Below are 25027 nucleotides of genomic sequence, written 5' to 3' on the forward strand. Positions count from 1 at the left end.
TGCACAGGGGTTATATTTAGCTTCAGTTTTCAGAAAAGGAAGAAATCTCAGGAAAGCTGCTGAGTTGCTCTTGAAGACAGCACTGGCCCCGTCTGAACCTGACCACTCTGTGCCTCTGAGGGTTTAATGCATGCTCACCATAGGCCTGCAACATGCTGAAGGGTTTGCAGGAGCTATGCATGAACAGTTCTCAACCAAACTGGAAATATTTGCAAAACTGACCCTGCAAAATGGTTAAGAACATGTTGAGTTGTGTATTATATCATATATATAAAAATAATTCTATATGCTATATATAGGTAGTTATCTATAATTAGATATACCATATATATGATTACTATAAAATCTTGCTTTATATCTTACATGAAAAATTGTCCTTTTGGGAAACAGAAAAATCTGAGAAATGTTATATTAAAGCATACAGAGGCACACCTATTGTTATAGAAGGTTTTTGCTTTAAAACCAGAAGTTCAATGGCAAGTAGAGCTCATTTTATGCTTTGTATTTTTATTGAAATTTTTTATACATTATTTTTTTTGACAGGCAGAGTGGACAGTGAGAGAGAGAGACAGAGAGAAAGGTCTTCCTTTGCTGATGGTTCACCCTACAATGGCCGCCCTGGCTGGCGCGCTGCAGCCAGTGCACCGCGCTGATCCGATGGCAGGAGCCAGGTGTATCTCCTGGTCTCCCATGGGGTGCAGGGCCCAAGGACTTGGGCCATCCTTCACTGCACTCCCTGTCCACAGCAGAGAGCTGGCCTGGAAGAGGGGCAACCGGGACAGAATCCGGAGCCCCGACTGGGACTAGAACCCGGTGTGCCGGCGCCACAAGGCGGAGGATTAGCCTAGTGAGCCGCGGCGCCGGCCTAAAATTTTTTATACATTATAATCAAGATTTCTACTGAATAAGTCATCTCACCTTCCATTTTAAGAAGGCAACTAAAGATATAGTTTAAAATTGGTGGGATACGGTTTCAAAAAGTTTCAAATTTGGCTAAAACCATGTAAGGATCATTGTTTTCCTGCCTCTCCATTATGGTGCTTTAACCCTGCAAGTTTTGCCACAGTCTGCTAAATTCCATCCTCAAAAGGGGAAAAGACTGCTAAAATATTCTTCCTTCCCAATTTTTTTTTTCATGTTAAGATTTGTTTTAAATCCTACAAGATATAATTAAATTGGAAAACATAAAATATCAAGTGGCATTTTTGAAATGAGAGCCTCACTTTTATAATTCAGTCTTTGGTTCTACGTTACCTAATTCTGGACAGACACATCAATAGCTCTGCCACAACACCACATCACCCTGGAGATGTGCTGTGTGGTGTCTGAGCCAGGGGGACCCCTCAGGGGAGGGGTTGGGGTGGGAGGTTCCTGTGAGGTGTTACTGCCCACTGTGTAACACAGACTTGCTCCAGGTCACCTTTGAGCAGTCCATGTACAGCCCATTCGTGAGTAATGTCTGATAACTTAATATGGGATACAAATCAAGACAAACTTGTGAAAACTCCAGAAAAAAAGAAAAGATCATGAAACTTGTATAGGCTACATTTAACAGTGAGCAGCTTCCGAATGGGAAGGCTGAGGTTCTAAGGTCAGTCTGTGCTTCTCATTATTTGTTTTTTCTCTGTAAAATGTGAAGATACTTCAAGATTGTAAAAATGGACTTAGAAGGTAAATTTATTTTGGTGCAAAATATCTTTAAATCTGTGCAGTTTTTTCACAATACATAACATTCCATGAACATTTTGAAGACCCTTGAAACTTACAGCTTATAAAATTTGGCCAAACTCCTTAATGTATAATATTACCTGAATATTATATGAAATTTATATTTCATAGAAACTTGATGTGGAATCATCTAGTATTTTTTTAAAATGTAATAATTTGGTAAATATTTATTCAGGGCTTTGATTAAAAATATTTTTTCACTTTGCTGAGTGTCTCAAACTAAAAGTTGAAATGATTGTTTTATTGGTGACTTTTAAGAAAATTTCTCAAAAAAAAAGAATTTCTCTTAGGAAAACATATTATTTTTGAGAAGCAGAGAGACAAAGAGAGACAGAAACTTCCATCTACTGCTTCACTCCCCAGATACTCACAATGCCAGGACTAGGCAGACGCTGAAGCCAGGAGCCAGAGCACAATGTTGGTTTCCGTATGAATGGCAGGAACTCAGTTACTTGAACCATCATACTCCTTCCCAGGGTCTGCATTAGCAGGAAGTGGATGCTGGGATTGATCCCAGGCACACAGATGTGGGACACCAGTGTCTTATCCTGGAGTCTTAACCAGGGTCACAGGCCTTCCCCAGGAAAAAACATTTTAAAGACTGATTATGGTTGCTTTTACTTTGATCTCACAGTTGTCCCTACAAAGAAAATATACAACAATTTTGCAAAAGAATTAGTGACTACTTAGAATGACAAAATTTTCTGATCATAAGCAATGGAAAATGAGTTTTGTTCAATGTTGTCATCATCAAGTGGATTTTATTTAAATAAAATAGAAGACATTAAAGGAAAGATGAGCTGCTGAAGAATGCAACAATTAACTGCCCCGGCTGTGACCACAATGGAATATAACTGTAGTAGATCCTTTTATTCTCCTTTCAGGGCAGAGATTTTTAAAATGAAAAATAATATTTAGAAGCTAAAGAAAACATTAGAAACTTTCCCATAACCAAACTTAATTTCCAATGGCAGTGTAGGTGGGAGTTGTTTTTGGCTTCTATTGATTTGAGTCATTCTGTTGAGATAAGAATATGATTTAGGTAAAGACAGGAAAAAAATAAAGCTAGACTCTTCTTTAATTTTCCATGGAATTTTGACTACTTGGAAGCAGTTCTTATTCATTACATATACTTACATTTGTGTACAACTTCCTGTTTACAGAGAATAAAGTAACCAACACTACAGCAAGGCATTCACAAGAATGCAACAGAGTAGCGTTTAACAAAATGAATGAAATTCTAAAAGTGTATTAGCAGTAACTATTCGAACTCTGATTTAAAAAAAAAACAGTATTTTACTTTTCTGTTTGCTGGAAGAAATTTTCCTTTTGCTGCTATTGTTAACTTCTGCAGAGAGACTGTAGGTTATCATGTAGGGATATGCAGGCAAAAAGATAAATAGAAGGGAGTAAATAGACATTTAATTTTCATAAGAAATATTACACTTTTCACACATGGATGTAATTTCTGTTTTTGCAGCTTATCTGGATGTCCTCTCAATGCACAAGCTATCAAGAAAGGGAAGGTGTCTGAAGAACTAATGACCATCAAGCTCAAAGCCACGGGAGGTAAGAGGGCATGGCTGGAAGTCACCAAACCCAACAGAGTGTGGATCCCAGACCCCAAAGGGATCTGCATGTCTAAGGGTCCTTTATATAGGAAGCGTAATTGTAACATATAAAAAGAAAGGCTTCCTCATGTTTGAACTAAACCTGCACCTTTATCTAAAAAAACAGCTTCTTGGTTTCTCCCATACATTCCAATAAGGCTATCCAACAGAGAAAGTCAAGCACCAGTGTACAATGGATTCAGATGTCCTAGCAGAAGTTGTGACCTTCAGTCTTCACCATGATAGTTACTGTTGCATGTGCAAGTGTGTGCATGTGTGTGCTTATGCATGAGTTACTGGTGTAGGTTTCCTATCAGAAATAGCTCTGGCATCTATCCTTGAATTCCTTGATTTTGTTCTTCTGTACTCAAAGGGATAATTTTGGCTTGGTTATGGATAATTTAAATTTAGCAGCTATGAATATTTCTTTCTACTTCCCTACATTTCTGCCCTCTATCAATGTTTTGCCAAAGTTAGGATACAGTTTCTCAGTTCTCTGGATTCCCCAATTTTCCTTTGATTCTTGAATACTCTTTTTAAGATTTATTGGCTTTATCTTAAGCCTGTGTTGTTTTCCATCAGAGATAATTCTGAAGCACCTGAGGAATGATTTTAAGGCAATTATTTCACTTTGGAGATTCTGTTGGATGCTTCTTTGGCACGTGGCTAGAATTGAGCTGGAGAAGGCTCAAGTAATTTCATTCTTGCCTCCCACCTGGGACACCTGGATTGAGTTCTCTGTTCCCTGACATTGGCTCAGCCCAACTCTGACCATTTTGAACATTGGAGGAGTAGACCAGCAAATGGAAGCATGTTCTCTCTCTCTCTCTCTCTCTCTCTCTCTCTCTCTCTCTCTCTCTCTCTCCTGAATCAAAAATAAGTAAACAAATATAGTTGGTGGGTTGCTGTTCTCCTCCGTGGGTGCCCACTGCTAAATTGAGGAAGGGAGGGCAATGCCCATCTAGAAGGGGAAAGAGAGCCTGGACCCCAGGGGCAGACCTGTATCCTCCATTATTTCCAGCCACCAGATGCCCAGGAAAGCAACTGCCTGCAGCTGCTCCTCAGAAATGCTCTCCAAGCCTGAATGCCTTTTGGAGTGAAGGCATTTGAAAATGTTTCTGGAAGTGAAATTCAAAGATTAGTTTCATTTGGTGCAAGACAATTTGAAATCCATGTATAGCTTTTTCATAACATGATTTTTCTATGAACTTTTTGAAGTACCTGCATATATTTCTTCATGAAATTGGAGCAATGTAATGTGCATTTATTTATATATCACTTTATTTCAAACAGTATATAAGGCTATGGAATCCAAAATTACATGAAATAGAAGAAAGCAATTTAAAAATTAATTCCAAATATTAGATAAGGACAATCAAATATAAGAAAGCCAGATGAGGCAAGCCTGAGGACCATAAAAAGAATGTGTGAAGTAAGCTATTCATCATGCAAGTAGGGATCTCAACTCTATCTTTGCCTTTTAGAGGTCAAAGAAAAAGGATGAAATAATCACTTGAGAATCACATTCTCAGTCAGTAAATTCAGAGTAAAACTCTTTGTAGACCCAAGTGCATGAGGAAGATATTTCCCATGAGTCCTCAAGCACATCTTTACTCTAAATATAATGTAACTCACAGGTTGCTCCTAATAAAGAGAAGAGCAGAGCAGTAAGCCAGTGTCCTTGCATCAGCTTGGGACAGAGCTTTATCAGGGGCTACGCTTGGAGTCTACTTGAATGCATGGCAGGCTCGCACAGTAACCTGGGAGCACTGGGCTGAACTCACACTGAAGCTTCAGCAGCTCCTCGCTAAATCTAGCATCTTCTGCTGAGTGTTCAGAGGATGTAGAACAGCAGAGAGAAGCGTTCTATGCATTGACCAGAGACCATATGTGGTTATTCTAGGCGGCCAGGTGATTGGAAAAATTCATACTTGTAGACTCTTATGAAAACAGGGGATGATGCTCTGTGAAGCTGAAGAAGCTACAATGACTTGTGCATGAAGAGAAACTCACTTGAGTTCAGGTCCATGGGCAGTTGAGGGTCAGCAAGGACCTAACATGATACAGGCCCTGCTCTAACCACATTCTGTCCCATGGTCCCTGACTTTAAAGTGTGGCCACAATAATTGTTTTCTGGATGCTCTTCAAAGCAGGTATAACCCAACACTCCTTGAGCTATACATAGCAAAACAAAATCAAATTGCAGTAACACATAAAGTGGTGGTAGGCATTTGGCCTAGCAGTTAAGACACTAATAAGAACACGGGTATCCCACATTGAAGTTCCTGGGTTTGACTCCCAGCTGTGAATCATGATTCTAGTTTCCTGCTTACACAGTCCCTGAGAGGCAGCAATGTTGGCTCAAGTGGGAGACGTGGATTGGGCGCCTAGCTCTAGTGCTTTGCAGGCATCTGGGGAAAGCACCAGTAGATGGGATTTCTCTCTCTCTCTCCTTATGCCTTTCAAATAAATAAGATACACCTATAAATTATGATAGGATCTGCTGCAGCATTAAGGAAAAACAAGAGGTCGTAAAATGAAAGGCAATATTAAAAATATATATATATATATATATAATGCATAAGACTTTTTTTTTTTAATTAAACTTTTATTTAATGAATATAAATTTCCAAAGTATAGCTTATGGGTTATAATGGCTTCCCCCCTCCCATAACTTCCCTCCCGCCCGCTACCCTCCCCTTTCCCGCTCCCTTTCCCCTTCCATTCATGTAAAGATTCATTTTCAATTCTCTTTGTATACAGAAGATCAGTTTAGTATATATTAGGTAAAGATTTCAACTTTTTGCCCATATAGCAACATCAGGTGAAAAAACTACCATTGGATTACTAATTATAGCATTAAATAGCAATGTACAGCACATTAAAGACAGAGATCCTACATAATTTTTTTTTTCAAATTAATTAATTTTCTATGCCATTTCCATTTTAACACCAGGTTGTTTTTTTTTTTTTTCATTTCCAATTCTCTTTATATACAGAAGATCACTTCAGTATATAATTAGCAAAGACCTCATCAGTCTGCGCCCACACAGAAACGCAAAGTATAAAAATACCGTTTCAGTACCAGTCATAGCATCACTTGGCTTTAGACGACACATTAGGGACAGATCCCACATGGGGTGTAAGTACACAGTGACTCCTGTTGCTGATTTAACAATTTGACACTCCTGTTCATGGCGTCAGTAATCTCCCTAGGCTCTAGTCATGAGTTGCCAGGGCTATGGAAGCCTTTAGAGTTCGCTGACTTTGATCTTATTCCGATAGGGTCATAGTCAAAGTGGAGGTTCTCTCCTCCCTTCGGAGAAGGGTACCTCCTTCTTTGATGGCCCCGTTCTTTCCACTGGGATCTCACTCACAGAGATCATTCATTTAGGTCTTTTTTTTTTTTTTCCATGATATCTTGGCTTTCCATGCCTGCTATACTCTCATGGGCTCTTCAGCCAGATCTGAATGCCTTGAGGGCTGATTCTGAGGCCAGAGTGTTGTTTAGGACATCTGCCATCCTATGAGTCTGCTGTGTATCCCACTTCCCATGTTGGATCTTTCTCTCCCTTTTTGATTCTATCAGTTAGTATTAGCAGATACTTGTCTTGTTTGTGTGATCTCTTTGAGTCTTAGACCTATCAGAGCTATCAATTGTGAGCTGAAATTGGTCACTTGGACTAGTGCGATGGCATTGGTACATGCCATCTTGATGGAATTGTGTTGGAATCCCCTGGCACGTTTCTAACTCCACCATTTGCGGCCAGTCCGATTGAGCATGTTCCAAATTGTTCATCTCCTCCCTCTCTTTTTCCACTCTTAGATTTAACAGGGATCACTTTTCAGTTAAAATTTAAACACCTAAGAATAATTGTGTGTTAATTACTGAGTTCAACCAATAGTACTAGAACAACAACAACAACAACAAATACTAAAAAGGATAAAGTATTACATTGTACATCTAAAGTCAGGACAGGAGCTGATCAGTTCATTGTTGCTTATAGTGTCCATTTCACTTAACAGGTTTCCCCTTTGGCACTCAGTTGTCACCGATCAGGGAAAACAAATGATATTTTTCTCTTTGGGTCTGGCTTAATTCACTCAGCATGATGTTTTCCAGATTGCTCCATCTTGTTGCAAATGACTGGGTTTCGTTGTTTCTTACTGCTGTATAGTATTCTATGGAGTACATGTCCCATAATTTCTTTATCCAGTCTACTGTTGATGGGCATTTGGGTTGGTTCCAGGTCTTAGCTATTGTGAATTGAGCTGCAATAAACATTAATGTGCAGATGGCTTTTTTATTAGCCAAATTAATTTCCTTTGGGTAAATTCCAAGGAGTGGGATGGCTGGGTTGTATGGTAGGGTTATGTTCAGGTTTCTGAGGAATCTCCAGACAGACTTCCATAGTGGCTTAACCAGTTTGCATTCCCACCAACAGTGGGTTAGTGTCCCTTTTTCCCCACATCCTCTCCAGCATCTGTTGTTGGTAGATTTCTGAATGTGAGCCATTCTCACCGGGGTGAGGTGGAACCTCATTGTGGTTTTGATTTGCATTTCTCTGATTGCTAGTGATCTTGAACATTTTTTCATGTGTCTGTTGGCCATTTGTATTTCCTCTTTCGAAAAATGTCTATTGAGGTCCTTGGCCCATCTCTTTAGTGGGTTGTTTGTTTTGTTGTTGTGGATTTTCTTGATTTCTTTGTAGATTCTGGTTATCAATCCTTTATCTGTAGTATAGTTTGCGAATATTTTTTCCCATTCTGTTGGTTGCCTCTTCACTTTCCTGACTGTTTCTTTTGAAGTACAGAAACTTCTCAATTTGATGCAATCCCAAATGTTAATTTTGGTTTTGACTGCCTGTGCTGTTGGAGTATTTTCCAGGAAGTCTTTGCCTGTGCCTATATCTTGCAGGGTTTCTCCAATGCTCTCTAATAATTTGATGGTTTCGGGTCGTAGATTTAAGTCTTTAATCCATGTTGAGTGGATTTTTGTGTAGGGTGATAGGTATGGGTCTTGCTTCAAGCTTCTGCACGTGGAAATCCAATTTTCCCAGCACCATTTATTGAATAGACTGTCCTTATTCCAGGGATTAGATTTGGATCTTTGGTCAAATATAAGTTGGCTGTAGATGTTTGGATTGATTTCTGGTGTTTCTATTCTGTTCCATTGGTCTATCCATCTGTTTCTGTACCAGTACCATGCTGTTTTGATAACAACTGCCCTGTAGTATGTCCTGAAATCAGGTATTGTGATGCCTCCGGCTTTGTTTTTGTTGTACAGGATTGCTTTGGCTATTCGAGGTCTTCTGTGTCTCCATATGAATTTCAGCATCGTTTTTTCTAGGTCTGAGAAGAAGGTCTTCGGGATCTTAATGGGTATTGCATTGAATGTATAAATTGCTTTTGGGAGAATAGACATTTTGATGATATTGATTCTTCCAATCCATGAGCATGGAAGATTTCTCCATTTTTTGGTATCCTCTTCTATTTCTTTCTTTAAGGTTTTGTAGTTTTCATCGTAGAGATCTTTAACGTCTTTGGTTAAGTTTATTCCAAGATATTTGATTGTTTTTGTAGCTATTGTGAATGGGATTGATTTTAGAAGTTCTTCCTCAGCCGTGGCATTGCCTGTGTATACAAAGGCTGTTGATTTTTGTGGATTGATTTTATATCCTGCTACTTTGCCAAACTCTTCGATGAGTTCCAGCAGTCTTTTAGTAGAGTTCTTTGGGTCCCCTAAATAAAGAATCATATCATCTGCAAAGAGGGATAGTTTGAGTTCGTCCTTCCCGATTTGTATCCCTTTAATTTCTTTTTCTTGCCTAATAGCTCTGGCCAAAACTTCCAGAACTATATTGAATAGCAGTGGTGAGAGAGGGCATCCCTGTCTGGTACCAGATTTCAGTGGAAATGCTTCCAACTTTTCCCCATTCAATAGGATGTTGGCCGTGGGTTTTTCATATATTGCTTTGATTGTATTGAGGAATGTTCCTTCCATACCCAGTTTGCTTAGAGTTTTCATCATGAAAGGGTGTTGTATTTTATCAAATGCTTTCTCTGCGTCTATTGAGAGAATCATATGGTTTTTCTTCTGCAGTCTGTTAATGTAGTGTATTACGTTGATTGTTTTGCGAATGTTGAACCATCCCTGCATACCGGGGATGAATCCCACTTGGTCTGGGTGGATGATCTTTCTGATGTGTTGTTGTATTCTATTGGCCAGAATTTTATTGAGTATTTTTGCATCTATGTTCATCAGGGATATTGGTCTGTAATTCTCTTTCAATGTTGCGTCTCTTTCTGGCTTAGGAATTAAGGTGATGGTGGCTTCATAGAAAGAATTTGGGAGGATTCCCTCTTTTTCGATTGCTCTGAATAGTTTGAGAAGAATTGGAGTTAGTTCTTCTCTAAATGTCTGGTAGAACTCAGCAGTGAATCCATCTGGCCCTGGGCTTTTCTTTGTTGGGAGGGCCTTTATTACTGTTTCAATTTCTGTGTCAGTTATTGGTCTGTTTAGGTTTTCTATGTCTTCCTGGCTCAATTTAGGGAGGTTGTATGTGTCCAAGAATCTGTCCATTTCTGATAGATTTCCCTGTTTGCTGGCATACAAGTCCTTGTAGTAATTTCTGATGATTCTTTTTATTTCTGTGGCGTCTGTTGTTACGTTTCCCATTTCATCTCTGATCCTATTGATTTGGGTCTTTTCTCTTCTTTTTTTAGTTAGTTGGGCCAATGGGGTGTCAATTTTGTTTATTTTTTCAAAAAACCAGCTCCTCGTTTGGCTGATTTTTTGTAATGTTTTTTTGGATTCAATCCTGTTGATTTCTTCTCTGATTTTAATTATTTCTCTTCTCCTACTGGGTTTGGGTTTGGCTTGCTGCAGATTTTCTAGATCCTTGAGATGACTTGAAAGCTCATCTATTTGGTGCCTTTCCAATTTCTTGATGTAGGCACCTATTGATATAAACTTTCCTCTTAACACTGCTTTTGTTGTATCCCATAGGTTTTGGTATGTTGTGCTGTTATCCTCATTTACTTCCAGAAAATTTTTGATTTCTCTTTTAATTTCTTCTATGACCCATTGTTCATTCAGGAGCATGTTGTTCAATCTCCATGTGTTTGCACGTGCTCTAGGGATTCCTGAGTTGCCAATTTCCAATTTCATTCCTTTGTGGTCTGAGAAGCTGCATGGTATGATTCTAATTCTTTTGAATTTGCTGAGACTTGCTTTATGGCCTAGTATGTGGTCAATCCTAGAGAGGGTTCCATGTACTGCTGAGAAGAATGTAAAGTCCTTAGATGTAGGATGAAATGTTCTGTAGATATCTGTTAGATCCATTTGGGCTATAGTGTCATTTAAATCTACTGTCTCCTTGTTGATCTTCTGTCCTGTTGATCTGTCTATCTCTGAGAGTGGAGTATTGAAGTCCCCCAGTACTATTGTATTGGGGTCTAAGTCTCCCTTTAAGTCCCTTAACAAGTCTTTTAAATAAGCTGGTGCCCTATGATTAGGTGCATATATGTTGATAATCGTTATATCTTCCTGTTGAATGGATCCCTTAATCATTATATAGTGCCCCTCTTTGTCTCTCCTAACAGTTTTTGTGGTAAAGTTTATGTTGTCCGATATTAAGATGGCTACGCCCGCTCTCTTTTCATTTCTGTTGGCGTGGTATATCTTTTTCCAGCCTTTCACTCTCAGCTTGTATGGATCATTGTTGGATAGATGGGTTTCTTGTAAGCAGCAAAAGGATGGGTTTTGTTCCTTAACCCAGTCAGCCAATCGGTGTCTTTTAACTGGACAGTTCAAGCCATTAACATTCAATGTGACTATTGAGAAGGAGTAACTTTGCCCTGCCATTTGCCAAAGATATTTTCTAATATCTGGTTTGAGATTCCTGTGATCTTTTGCTGTGAGGTTTCCTTCCTTTAACTTCTTTCATATTGGTGACCGTGTTTCTGTGTTTCTGTATGTAACACATCTTTAAGCATCTTTTGCAGGGCTGGACGAGTGGCGACAAATTCTTTCAATTTCTGTTTGCTGTGAAAGGTCTTAATTTCACCTTCATTCACAAATGAGAGCTTTGCAGGATATAATATTCTGGGCTGGCAGTTTTTCTCTCTTAGTACCTGGGCTATATCTCGCCATTCTCTCCTGGCTTGTAGGGTTTCTGATGAGAAATCAGCTGTAAGTCTAATTGGAGATCCTCTGAGAGTAATCTGGCGTTTCTCTCTTGCACATTTTAGGATCTTTTCTTTGTGTTTCACTGTGGTGAGTTTGATTACGACGTGTCGTGGTGAGGATCTCTTTTGATCATGTTTATTAGGGGTTCTCTGAGCTTCCTGTACTAGGATGTCTCTGTCCTTCTCCAAACTTGGGAAATTTTCTGCTAGTATCTCACTAAAAAGGCCTTCTAATCCTTTCTCCCTTTCCATGCCTTCAGGAACTCCTAGAACCCGAATGTTAGGTTTTTTAATAGTATCCTGTAGGTTCCTGACAGTATTTTTTAGATTTCTGATTTCTTCTTCTTTTCTTTGATTTGACTGTTTCCTTTCCTGTTCTCTGTCTTCTAATTCCGATATTCTCTCTTCTGCTTCACCCATTCTGTTTTTAAGGCTCTCTAATGTGTTTGCCATTTGATCTATTGTGTTCTTCATTTCATTGTGGTTTTTTGTCAGTATCGCGAATTCCTGCTCCATTAGTTTTTTCATTTCATTTTGATTCCTCCTTAATATTTCATTTTCACGGGAGAGATTTTCTATCTTGTCCATTAAGGATTTCTGTAGTTCAAGAATTTGTTTTTGAGAACTTCTTAATGTTCTTATCATAAATTTTTTGAAATCTGTATCTTTCATTTCTTCTATCTCATAATCTTCATAATCTTGCATTGGCGTGTCTTGTTCACTTGGGGGCGTCATAGTGCCTTCCCTGTCCTTGGTACCTCCGCTTCTATGTTTCTTGCTTGGCATGTTAGAGATAATTTGTGGTGTTTTTGTTTTTGTTTTTTTCTCTCGTTATACTATGCCTCTAAGTGAGCTGTCTGCTTTGTTGGAGCCTTAGGGGCTGTGATGGGTGTGGCCAGAGAGCTATGCTTGTTTCTTCAGGTTTAAGGCTGTGTAAAGAGCAACTCTCCCAGATTTCTCACTCACTTGCTCCTTGCTGGCTCGCTCTCTCTCTCTCTCTTTTTTTTTTTTTTTGACTCAGTTGGGAGTGGGGTTGAGTGTAGTTGAAATCTGGCCTTTGTGAGTATTCGTTTGATCTACCCCTGGGACCATCCACAGAGATTATGCAGCCCTCAATGTGTTCTCCAGTTTCGCTAAAGATACTGAGTTTGGCTGAGCTTTACATATGTAAATTCGCAGTGTTCTTTGTTTTGCTTGGTGAGTGAAGGGAGAGGCCTCTGTTCCCCCTCCCCCCAATGTCTCGGACTTCTCAGGTCTTTGTCTTACCCTCCTCCTCCGTTCCCGCGCTGGCTAGATTCTGAGGCTCTGGCTCCTCTCTCGCCGCTGCTGCCACTCGGCTCCTCTCGGTTGGTTTTCCACGCGGTGGGTTCCCTGTAAGTCCTCTGTGTCTCATCCACGAGATCCGGAAGCGTTTCCTCTGCAGTTTTTTTCTTGAGTCTTTTCCTGAGGCTACAGTAATTCCACTTTTATGAAAGTTTATTTTCCCAAACTAAGGCACACGTCCTCACTATCCGCCATCTTGGCTCCGCCCCCCATAATGCATAAGACTTTAACCTTAGCATACTGTATTAAGTTAAACTAGGTACAAACCATCCGTACAATTAGTTGAATTAGATAATGTTTTAGGGGAATAAGGTTACCTACAGACCAGTGCACATTGATTTTAGAAGAATTTGTCTTCAGTTCTCCATCTTTGTCATGTTTAAATTGCCACACTAATTTTTCAAAAGACCACTACTAGTCATTGATAATAAAATTAGCTAATTTGTGTAAGAAAGAACGCTTGTTGTTTTGTGCTTTATGGAGAAAGGTAAAAGCTACAATGAGTGGCCTATGTGTAGAGTCTTACATTCAGTAGATGTAGCTCCTCCCATGTGGCAAACCTATGTGTTCTAGATATTGTTACATCTGTCCTTATGTTTTTTTAAGTTTACTTATTTATTTAAAAGGCAGAGTGACAGAGGGAGAGAAGAAGGGGTTGCAGGAGGAAGGGAAAGAGAGAGAGATCTTCCATCTGCTAGTTCATTCCCCATATGGCCACAACAGCTGGGCCTAGTCCAGGCTGAAGTGAGAGGCCAGGAATTCCATCGTGGTCTCCCACATGGGAGGCAAGGGCCTAAACACTTGGGCCATCTTCCACTGATTTTCCAGACTAATTAGCAGGTAGCAGGATTGGATGCATAACAACCAGACTCAAACCTGCATTCTGATATGTGATGCTGGCATCACAAGCAGTGGCTGACCACTGCACAATACTGGCCCCTCATTTCTAGATGTTAATCCTTTCTGCTCCTTTAAACAAAAATAGTCAACTTTACACTAATTCGTTTTCCTCTAATTAAAAAAGAAGTAAAATTTTAGTCTGTAAATGCAATATAAAAATAGAATTTCATTCAAGAAATATAACAGTTTGCTTCAAATATGTTTCATTAGTATAATATCTAAAAATAACAACTTAAAATCCTCTATAAGTTGAGCACACAACCCCTGTTATATGCAGGTTTATAATCTCTTGTATAATTAGATGGAATATATATAGTATAAATTATATCATCTCTAATTATGCAAATTAGCAACAGATTTGTATCAAGTAAAAATTAGAATAATTGAATGAAAAGAAAGCATATTTTCCCACTTTGAGTTACATAAACTCTATAAAAAAGCAGGGTTGTTGAATAATTAAGTAAAGCATTTAGTGGAAAGTTTATATGGCTTCCTTGCTTCGCAGCAATACCTAGATGTCCCATATCCTGCTATGAGAGTGTCAGTAAAAGAACATCCATGAGCACTTTTGACTGCTACTCTGAGAACAGATTGTCTGTGAGTAAAGGTGACATTGGAGTAGTCCCCCATTTATTCATGACGGTTGTGTTCCAAGTCCCCACTGGATGCCTTGTACTGGAGATAATACCTGTGTATCATATACCATGATTTTTCCTAAACATACCTATGATAAAGTGTAATTTATAAATTAAGTGCAGTAAAAGATTAAAAATAACAATAACCAAATCAGACAATGGCAACAATATGCTGCCATAAAAGTTACTTACAATTTCTAAATTATTTCTGGAATTTTCCATTTAATATTTTTCGGACTGCAGTTGACCGTGAATGAATGAAACTGTGGAAAGTGAACTGCAGGTCACAGGGTGGACCGCCATCTGGTCTAAGAGAACACAGTCTGGAACCAGAGAAGCTGTGCTGGAATCGCAGCTCTCCCATTTACTTTGTACCTTGGTTTTCCCATCATATAATGAAAAGTGCTTCTACTTCAGGGTTTTCTTAAGAGGCTCACTGGTACAGTCTCTACTGAGGAAAAGGAAGGCTCTTAGAGGTCATGTGTTGAGGGAGGAGACTGGCTGCTGCATGTCTCAGATACGGTAATGTGTCAACAGAGAAAATCACACACATGAAAAAACAAGTTTACTAAACATGACCCTGTGACTAAAATATCTCCCCAAATCCCAGAAACCATTAGTTCACTCATGTATTAATTTCATGAGAATTCGTGGAGAGTCTATTGTGTATTAGATGAGATGACAATGTTTGTTTTTGAGGTTCCCATCTGGTGGTCAAAGCATCCCCATTAACTCCAGTCCCCTGTTGATACCGAGCATCTTCCAACTGGTCCTGTCTTCACTAAGAGGCTTGCATGTCTTCACTGACATTGGGCATCAGGAAAACCTAATCCTAAGTAAATCCCAGTACCAAGAGCCCAGGTGTCACAAGTACCCTTAACTTAGCCAAAACCAAACTTTTAACTATCCTTCTGCAAGAACTGCCCCCATCTTCCCCATCACAGAGCAAAACCACAGTCACCCACCTGCCTCTCCTTCAGTGCATTCTCCACTCAAAGTTCAAGTCACATTTTGTAGAAGTCAGCCAGCTCACACTAACTCCTGTACTTAAAACCCTCCACTGGCTCCTGGTGTACTTGGAGTAAGCCCAAGCTCCCCGCGAGGCCCCATGACTTGCTTCCCATCACTCACCTTGGAGCATCCACTTCCTTCCCACCATGCATGGCTGCCTTCTGCTTCCTGAAAGGCACAGCTCAGCCCCTGGATTCTCCTTGTCTCTTTCTCTTCTGCAAAGACTCAGAAGAAGTGAGCCTTTTGCAGTGAGGGTCCTCACTGCACCCTGCTTGTTTCCCTGAGACCTCTTTGTAGTTCATATTGCTTCTCGTCTGCCTCTCCAGATGCTGTGTAAGAAATACTATTGCCGGCCAGCGCCATGGCTCAACAGGCTAATCCTCCACCTTGAGGCGCCGGCACACCAGGTTCTAGTCCCGGTTGGGGCGCTGGATTCTGTCCCGGTTGCCCCTCTTCCAGGCCACCTCTCTGCTATGGCCCGGGAAAGCAGTGGAGGATGGCCCAAGTGCTTGGGCCTTGCACCCACATGGGAGACCAGGAGAAGCACCTGGCTCCTGGCTTCGGATCAGCGTGATGCGCCAGCCGCAGCGGCCATTGGAGGGTGAACCAACGGCAAAAAGGAAGACCTTTCTCTCTGTCTCTCTCTCTCTTACTATCCACTCTGCCTGTCAAAAAAATAATAAAATAAAAAAATAAAAATAAAAATAAGAAATACTATTGCCTCAGGTGGAATATTACTTTAAAAGATGGAAAGGAAAAAAATATGTCAAAGAAATATAGCAATAGAAATTTTCTTAAGTCAGAAAAATTCACATGCTAATAGCACTCCACTTACTTGCTTCATGTAGAATCTAAATATTTCAGTCCTTTCTTCCCTTAGCTCTTTAATTCTCTAGACAATTCTTTGACTAATTCACCGGCCAGTTAATGATGGTGCTTAAAATGTAATATAGTTCTCCAGATACAACCAACCAGGTCAAAGTAAGGTTTATGTCCCATGTATACCAGTCCACTAGTGTGGTCCTGGGTAACTGTTTGTTGTATTTTTAGCAGCTGAATCAGACTGCTGACTCATATTCAAAGTGATCTAGCCACTGAAATAGCTACATCTTAGCTGTTGATTTGCTTTCCGTTTTTAATGGAATCTCAGAGCCTAGGACTGGATCAGTCTCTGACACACTGTCTTCATTTGTCCATGAGTGACTTGAGTAGGTAGTTACTTTTGCTAAAGTAATGAGTACCTACAAAAATGCCACCTGCTTTATTACGCTAGGCCTAAACTTTCAGGGCTCACTTAGAGTCTTCCATGTTTTAGGACTCATTTCCAGGTTGCTTTTGTGACATCTTGCATATATCTCCGGTAGTACATGTGCAGTCAATTTTCTTAAGTGTGTCCCTAGCAGTGGAGTTGCTGGATCATAGAGAATGTGAATGTTCACCTGCCATAAATGTCCTATCCAGTTTCTGTTGCCATAACAAAATGCCTAAGGCTAGGTAGTTTATAAAGAATAGAAGTCTATTTGGCTCATGGTCCTGGAAGCTGGGAAGTCCAAGAGGGCAGAGCTCAGCACCTTGTAAGGGTCTTCTTCCTGCCTCATAACAAGGCAAAGGGATCACTTAGAGAGACAGGGCAAGTGTGCTAGCTCAGGCCTTTCTCTTCTCCTAGAGCCACTCTCACCACCACAGGACCCCGCCCTTATGATCTCATCCCATCCTAATTACCTCCAGAGGCCCCACATGTAAATACTTCTACAAATGTCCTTGGGGATTACTTGAGGGGGACATGCTCAAACCACAGCAGTAGATATTGAACTGTTTTCCAAAGCAGTGACCCTCAGAAAGCAGAGGAGCCTAGACATCTTTGAAACAAATTTTCAGGTCAGACCTCCTCCCCTGCTTCCGCGAAGTTGATCTTATTAAATCCAAATGCAGAAGGTTACATTTATGCCTCTTCATTGTCCACACTGTCTCAGACAGATTACCTACCCATCCTGCTTCTGCCATCCTTAATGTTAACTTTCTCAGCTTCTTTTTTTTTTAAAGATTTATTTATTTATTTGAAAGTCAGTTACACAGAGAAGGAGAGGCAGAGAGAGAGAGAGAGAGAGAGAGAGAGAAAGTCTTCCATCCATTGGTTCACTCTCCACATAGTCGAAATGGCCAGAGCTGTGCTGATCCGAAGCTTCTTCCAGGTCTCTGATACAGGTGCAGGGGCTCAAGCACTTGGGCCATCTTCTTCTGCTTTCTCAGGCCACAGCAGAGAGCTGGATCAGAAGTGGAGCAGCTGGGACTCAAATAGGCACCCATATGGGATGCCAACACTCCAGGTGGTGGCTTAACCTGGTACACCACAGCGCTGGCCCCTTCTCAGCTTAAATATGTAAAATGTGCTCATACTCCCTCTAGAAAATAATTATGGGAAAATATCATCCACAGATTGAGCACCGACTATACGTTCAGGACTTCCTGTGTTCTTACCTTCATTCTCATGCCATAGACACTATACCCACTTTACAGAAGAGGAAGCTGGAGCACAAAGTTGTACAGCAAGCTGTCCAAATTCAAGCACAAAGAGTCAAGGCCAGCATTCAGTCTCCAAAGTAAATAGTCATTCACTAAATCATGTGTGTTTCTCACACAAGTCAACATAGAGAACCTGGCTGTGCGACCCTGCACACTAACTCATTACCAGCAACCCTAGCTCTGCGTCCAGAGTAGGTGATAAGGTCTAGCTCCAAGATACTCAGTTACTTAGCATAATTCATTTCCTGACTGTCCTGGAAATGTGTGGACAAGAGAATGCATGTGCATCTGAGTTTAACTCCAGCTCTGTCTCTGATTATGAATTTAGGCAGGTCATTTAGCTTCTGTCAGTGGTTCCTGAGGCTGCATTTAACCTCTCTGATGCTCACTGTCTTTATGTGTGTGAAAAAGGAGCAGTGGGCTGTGCCCCATGGTGCTGTGCTGTGGGAATCAGAAATTCTGAGTGAGGAGATCATCAGTGCTCCTGGAATAGAGCTGAGCCACAGGAACCTGTGATGCTGTTCTACTCCTCTCTTTCCTTTCCTACAAAGGAATTACATTCCTTAACTCCTCCTCCCTCTTTTCCAGAATCTGGATTTAAGTTTTTCGGGTAAAAGTATTTCCAATTAAAGTCTCATTTTCAACCAACAAAGCACAAATTAAACATTAAAGAACTCATCATTGTCCCAGTCTTTATATTTTCAGGTTGAACTAAGACAGCCTGACTCTTCTTTTAGGTATAGAGAGTGATGAAGAAATTCGGCATTTGGACGAAGAAATCAAGGAACTGAATGAATCCAACCTTAAAATTGAAGCAGATATGATGAAACTTCAGACCCAGGTAAAGTGAAGTAATCATCTTATGATAGCAATGATTTTGTGTTCTACAATTTTCCATATGTGCACCTTTTATTTCCTTTGTTAGACTTATTCCTAGGTAATTTATTTTTAGATACTATTATAAATGGAAATTTTTTTCCTTAAAAAATAATAATATTTTAAAGTTTTGCCTCTGAAAATATAATGATACCTTACAGGGAATACACTGATTACAGAATAATTGTAAACTAAAATGGGTGGATCTTCCTGGGTCATCAGTGTATGCAGAGTTACTCATGTTTGCCCCAATTGCTTCAAAAGTTCTATAAGCAAATAGAGCAGATTATCCTACAATTAAGGAGTCCTGTGGAACATGCAGGGTTTTAGAAAAATTCATAATGAGAAGCTTTTATCTTATTTTAAAAATTTCAAGTAAAACATTGCTACCTCTAAACTTGAGTCCACCTTTGAATGTGTCCGTATTTGTCAGAGACAGATCTTACTGGATATTTTCTTGAACGAATTCTTTACCCCCAATATCCAAGCAATTTCTTAATCCTGCCTTTTCCTTTGTAATGTCTGCCCCATCTCCTGATTGAATTTATCCAAATGGAAGTTGAAAGTTTTGTCCAAGAGTTTTCGATCGCTAATAATAACTATTGCAAAAACACAGAAGAAAACAAATGAGACAAAGGATAATTTTTAGGGGGTATATATATTTTTATTTTTTTCTTTTCAACTTTAATTTAATAAAATAAATTTCCGAAGTACAACTTTTGAATTATAGCAGCTTTTCCCCCCATAACCTCCCTCCCACCCACAACCATCCCGTCTCCCACTCCCTCTGCCATCCCATTTTTTCAGGATCTTTCCCCTGCTCTGCTCTCCCATCTTGAGTGCAGGGTTTTTATACCACAGTGGTTACTGAGTCTTGCCAGACTTGGCACACAGCAGATGCAGACAATCATTTTAAGGCATCCAAAATGCATGACCATTTGCACAGTCTCTCATTGATGGTCAGTGAACCCACAAAAAGAACTTGATGGTTTGGTTTGGAATTCACAGGAATTTTTCTTGAGAACCATCAGCAAAGAACACCAGGGGGCTCTGTCCTCATGGAGCTTAAATTCTAGAACTGGGAAGGAAACAATGAGCCAAACCTCACTCATGATAGATTTTGCTGTTTGCTAGAAGGGGGGGAGGGTAGATGAGAGGCTGGATTTCAGTTCTAAGTAGGACAGATGGGCCCCAGGAAAAAGGCAAAGCCTCAGCAAACAGTTGAGGAGGAAGGAATTAACCAGACACGTGTAGGGGAAAAGTGATTCAGGCACAAAAACCAGCAAGTTCCAAAGTCCTGAATTTCATTCAGGCCCTGAGATGTGAGAAACAGCAAAGAGGGAGTGAGTCTGCTGGTGAGTGGGTTGAGCAGGAAGCAGGTCATGGCAGGAGAACCCCAGTGGGGACACAAGGCCGATCCCTTGTTCACATGCGCGGTCTCTCTTAGGCCATTTTAAAGAACATGGGGATTTTTTTGTGAGTGAATTCAGAATCATTGGTGGGTTTGAGCTAATGGATAACACGATGACTTATAAGGGATTTGTTCTGGAGTCTGTTGAGGAAGGATCGAGAAGAGACTGTATGTGTAGCCAAGGCAGAAACAGAACCACCCACACAGTGGTGATACAACCACCATGGTGTCTGGGCCCAGGTGGCACAAATAATCCTATCCTGTATATTCTGATGGAAGTGCCCAGTGGATTTGAGGTCTGAGAGAAAAAGCACTACAATGATGCCCCAAAATCTGAGTGACACACAAGTTGCCATGGCTGGAAATGGGACAACTATGGGTAGAACAGGTTTGGGGGGACAGCAAAGGTTTACTTCTGGGCACAATGGGCTTAAGATACCTGTTATACAGCCCCATGGGAGGAGTTGAGTGTGCAATTGGAGAAGTCTGGACTGAAGTTATAAATATGGGAATGTGTTCGAACACTTAAAGCCATAAAAGGGGGCGCACTTTCACGCAGAGAAGTTGTAACCGTGCATCCTTGGCATTTATATTCAACTAATGCATTTTCCTCCAAAAGGAAGGCTTTTGTGCACTTCCCAAGCTCTACTCATATTCCCACATTATTTCCATTGTAGATCACATCCATGGAGAGCAATTTAAAGACAATAGAGGAGGAGAACAAACTCATAGAACAGAACAATGAGAGCCTGCTGAAGGAGCTAGCAGGGCTGAGCCAAGCTCTCATTTCAAGCCTCGCTGACATCCAGCTTCCACAAATGGTAAGTCTGAGATCAAAATTCTGTGGTTCTTTGACAAGTGTCTTCAACTTCATCATGTAGTTACCCACAAGGCTGCCAGTTAGACATACATAACTTTGAGGAGATTTGTCAGCAGTCAGAGTTACCACAGTTTCATCATGTTCTCACTTAACAATCACCTCCTTCACTATTAACATAGTAGATGCAGATAAGGGATCCTCCAGAAGTTCATGGGAAATGCATACTATGAAAAAAAAATAATGCATGAATTTCAAATACTTTTGGACCAACATAAACTTGTCTTTAATTCCATTTTTCCTGTGAACTTTTGGAAATACCCTTGTATGTTTAAATTAGATGAAGGTCAGGCTTTTTTTTGTAAAGACCTAAAGACCAGGATCACTTCAAGATATCGTTTAATATGAAGTTTGCTTTATAAAGTAATATGAAATTTGGATTCCAGACCTTCTTAACTGAAAATATATTTACAAGGGGAAGGTATTGCCAATCATTAGCATCACCCACTCTACTCAGTAACCCCAGTAGATGTGGTGTTTTTTTCCTACTTTAGTTCTTCCCTTACAGAGTAAAAACTGTGAAAGTGAGCTAGACACCCTTATTTCTGGAATCTAAACCTGTATTTTAGGTATTCAACTACTTAGAATACATAGAAAATTTGTCTCCTCCTTTTCATAAATATAAGTCTTTGGAGGAAGGGTTATACTGTTAAATGCTTTTAATGTTTTCAGAACCCACTTAAGATTTATTTACTTATTTGAAAGGCAGAGTTAGAGAGAGAGAAAGAGGGAGAGAGAGAGAGGGAGTGAGGGAGAGAGAGAGAGATAGACAGACAGACAGAAAGGGAGTGAGGGGGAGAGAGAGACAGAGAGACAGAGAGAGAGAGACAGAGAGATCAAACTTCCATCTGCTGGTTCACTCTCCGAATGGCCACAACAGCCAGGGCTGGGCCAGCCCAAAGCCAGGAGCCAGAAGTTTCTTTCGGGTCTCCCACATGGGTGCAGGAGCCCAAGGACTTGAACCATCCTCCACTGCTTTCCTAGGCACATTAGCATCCAGTTGGATTGGAAGCGGAGAAGCCGGAACTCGAATCAGAGCCCATATGGGATGCCAGTTCCGTAGGAGGCAGCTTTACCTGCTGTGCCACAGTGCCAGCCCCCAGAGATTACTTTCTTAGAACAACTTTTCTGAAGTAGCCCCATTTACCTATGAAATGGTTTAATGAAGCAGCAGCATGATGAGTAAATATAATTGGTTTTTCTTAAAGCAGAAAATCCCTCAATTTATCCACCTTCTCAGCATGGAGCCTTCATCTTAACTAATTCTAAATGTGCTTCTTGAGCTCCCCCAAATATCAATAATGTAATAATGAGCACAATGGAAAAGAATTTATTATTTATTTATGACTAGTATTAAAGTAATAATTGAGTGATGTTATAATATTATTTATGACCATTTGTGTGACAAATGTGTTTTCCTTAATATTTTCCTCCTTGCCAGGGCCATTAAAAAAGACACCCTGTGCCTTGTGCCAATCGCATCCAAGACACTCTAGGGGTGATGTGTATGGTTGATCATGTGTAATGTTCACAAGATCATCAAGTGAGCTTTTGATATTCCCATTCTGTAGTTGAAGAAATCAAGGCTCAGAAGGATTCCATTTTTTTTTTTTTCTTTTGACAGGTAGAGTTACAGACAGTGAGAGAGAGAGACTGAGAGAAAGGTTTTCCTTCCATTGGTTCACTCCCCAAATGACCGTTATGGCCGGTGCTGCACTGATCCGAAGCCAGGAGCCAGGTGCCTCCTCCTGGTCTTCAATTCAGGTGCAGGGCCCAAGCACTTGGGCCATCCTCCACTGCCTTCTCAGGCCACAGCTGAGAGTTGGACTGGAAGAGGAGCAACCGGGACTAGAACCCGGCACCCATATGGGATGCTGGCGCCGCAGGCAGAGGATTAAAGTGAGCCACGGCGCCTGTCCCATGATTCCATTGTTTGATTAAGGCTTTAAAGCTACCAAGAGTTAAATGGACTGGTTTTCTGGTGGTGCCTTTATCCACTCTACAACTGGAGCTCTCATCCACTTACACTGTTCTCCAAGAAATACTTGGTACAGCAAAGGCAGAAACTAAAAAGGAACAACAATTCATAATTGACCAATACTAATAATTTAGGTCAGTACTTCACTCAGCTCAACCAATCTTCACATTAAGAAAGTTAACTATCTAAATAGTGGCAATAACAATAATATACTAAATATCTATAGTGGTTAGACTTTTTTAAGATTTCATTTTTAATTATTTGAAATGCAGAATTACAGAGAAAGAGAGAGAGGTCTTCTGTATGCTGGTTCACTCCCCCAAATGGCTGTAATATTTAGGTCTGGGCCAGGCTGAAGTCAGGAGCCTGGAACTCCATCCTGGTCTCTCATGTGGGTGGCAGGGTCCCAAGTACTCGGACCATCTTCCACTGCTTTCCAAGACACGTAGGAAGGGAGCTGAATTAGAAGTAGAGTAACCAGGTTTTGAACCAATGCTCCTATGGGATGCCTGCATTAAGCAACAGCTTAACCTGCTGCACCACAGTATGGACCCCTATTTAGACCTCTTAAAATCCTTTCTTCCAAGCCCCTTGTGTTTTCAAAATGATGAGGACATGGAGGCCCCAGCGATGGTGGAGTAGCATGCCCTGTGTGTCGTTTGTCTCCCAGTGGGCACTCTGCAGAGCATCACATTAGACAAGGCAGATACCAAAAGGATGATAGATGAACAAGCCTTGACTATGGAGTTGCTAGTCTATTGAAGGCAGATAGAGAATTTGAAAAGTATATAAAAATGCCACAGGGAAAAATCAACAAAAGGTGTCTGAGGATGGAGGAGGAAAAGTTTCCACCAAAACTGGATAGTGACAACCTTCTGGAACCTCACATTTCTTAAATTCCAGCACAGTGCTGTAAAGGAACCAACCTTCCTCCCCAGCCTCTCCTACTTTCACCCTCCTCAACCAAGAGAGCTTTTCTGGGCTGAGCACATGCAATTGTGGCTGAGACTGCCTCCCAAAGGAAGGAACACAGGTTTAAGGATTCCAGCTCAGCAGCTAGATACATGTTTTACATGGTTCCAAACTGAGTTCCAATACTGTACAATCAAGGTTCATCGAGAACAGGTGAATCTCAACACATAGTCCTTCTCTGTCCTCTCAACTGGCGGTCACATGGATCCATGCCTTTCCTCCCTCACTCCTGGGCTCTCAAAATTCCTGGGTGTTGCGTGGCCCTTCTTTTGCCTCAGCCTGAACTCTTGTGATTGGCTCAATGTGTTTTGTCTCCATTTAGGGACCTATCAGTGAGCAGAATTTCGAAGCATATGTAAATACACTCACAGACATGTACAGCAATCTGGAACGGGACTATTCCCCGGAATGCAAAGCTCTACTGGAGAGTATCAAACAGGCAGTGAAGGGCATCCATGTGTAGGATCACAGCGCTGCCTGGCCACAGGAGTCACCAACAGCAGTAACTTCAGATGGATCTGTCCGGGGTCTGTGTACTGCTAAGGCATGGAGCTTGCCCTACTGCATTTACAACTGCAACATTGCACTAATTTTTTTTCCCCAGCTGACATGAAAAAAGAAAGGAAAACTATGATAGACTCTTTGGATTAAAAGCAATGCAGTCAATTCTTAGATCTTATTTATTTTCATATGTTTTTCTTTTATTTCTTCATTGCACTCTTTCTTTTATAAAGTATATGTAAAATAAATGTGACATTTTTATATTTTATTTATTACTAATCAAAGAGTTTTTTATCTTTTAACTGCATTTTGAAGTCTGCCATATTTTTACAAGTGTGTTTATTAATTTATTTTCCAATAGGATTTACATAGAAATGCTATTCTCAAATCACCTATCTCGCTGGGTTTAAATGAGAAAACAACAAGGTGTGAAAGAAAATCCTTGTCTAAGGACTGCACTATGGCCGAGTTCGATTTCTATTGCACAGTTCT

General features: G+C 40.5%; 1 protein-coding gene across 1 annotated transcript in view; it reads left to right on the plus strand.

The window, feature by feature from the left end:
* Nucleotides 1-24497, plus strand: part of ST18 (ST18 C2H2C-type zinc finger transcription factor) — a 121548-nt gene extending 97051 nt beyond the window's left edge. The window contains exons 23-26 of the mRNA XM_062189892.1: nucleotides 3209-3297; nucleotides 18658-18761; nucleotides 20885-21028; nucleotides 24357-24497. Coding sequence (XP_062045876.1) covers nucleotides 3209-3297; nucleotides 18658-18761; nucleotides 20885-21028; nucleotides 24357-24497 — 478 coding nt within the window. The remainder of the gene's footprint in view (nucleotides 1-3208; nucleotides 3298-18657; nucleotides 18762-20884; nucleotides 21029-24356) is intronic.
* The last annotated feature ends 530 nt before the right edge of the window (nucleotides 24498-25027 follow it).

Source organism: Lepus europaeus, chromosome 4, assembly GCF_033115175.1.
Source record: "Lepus europaeus isolate LE1 chromosome 4, mLepTim1.pri, whole genome shotgun sequence".
Lineage (NCBI taxonomy): Eukaryota > Metazoa > Chordata > Mammalia > Lagomorpha > Leporidae > Lepus > Lepus europaeus.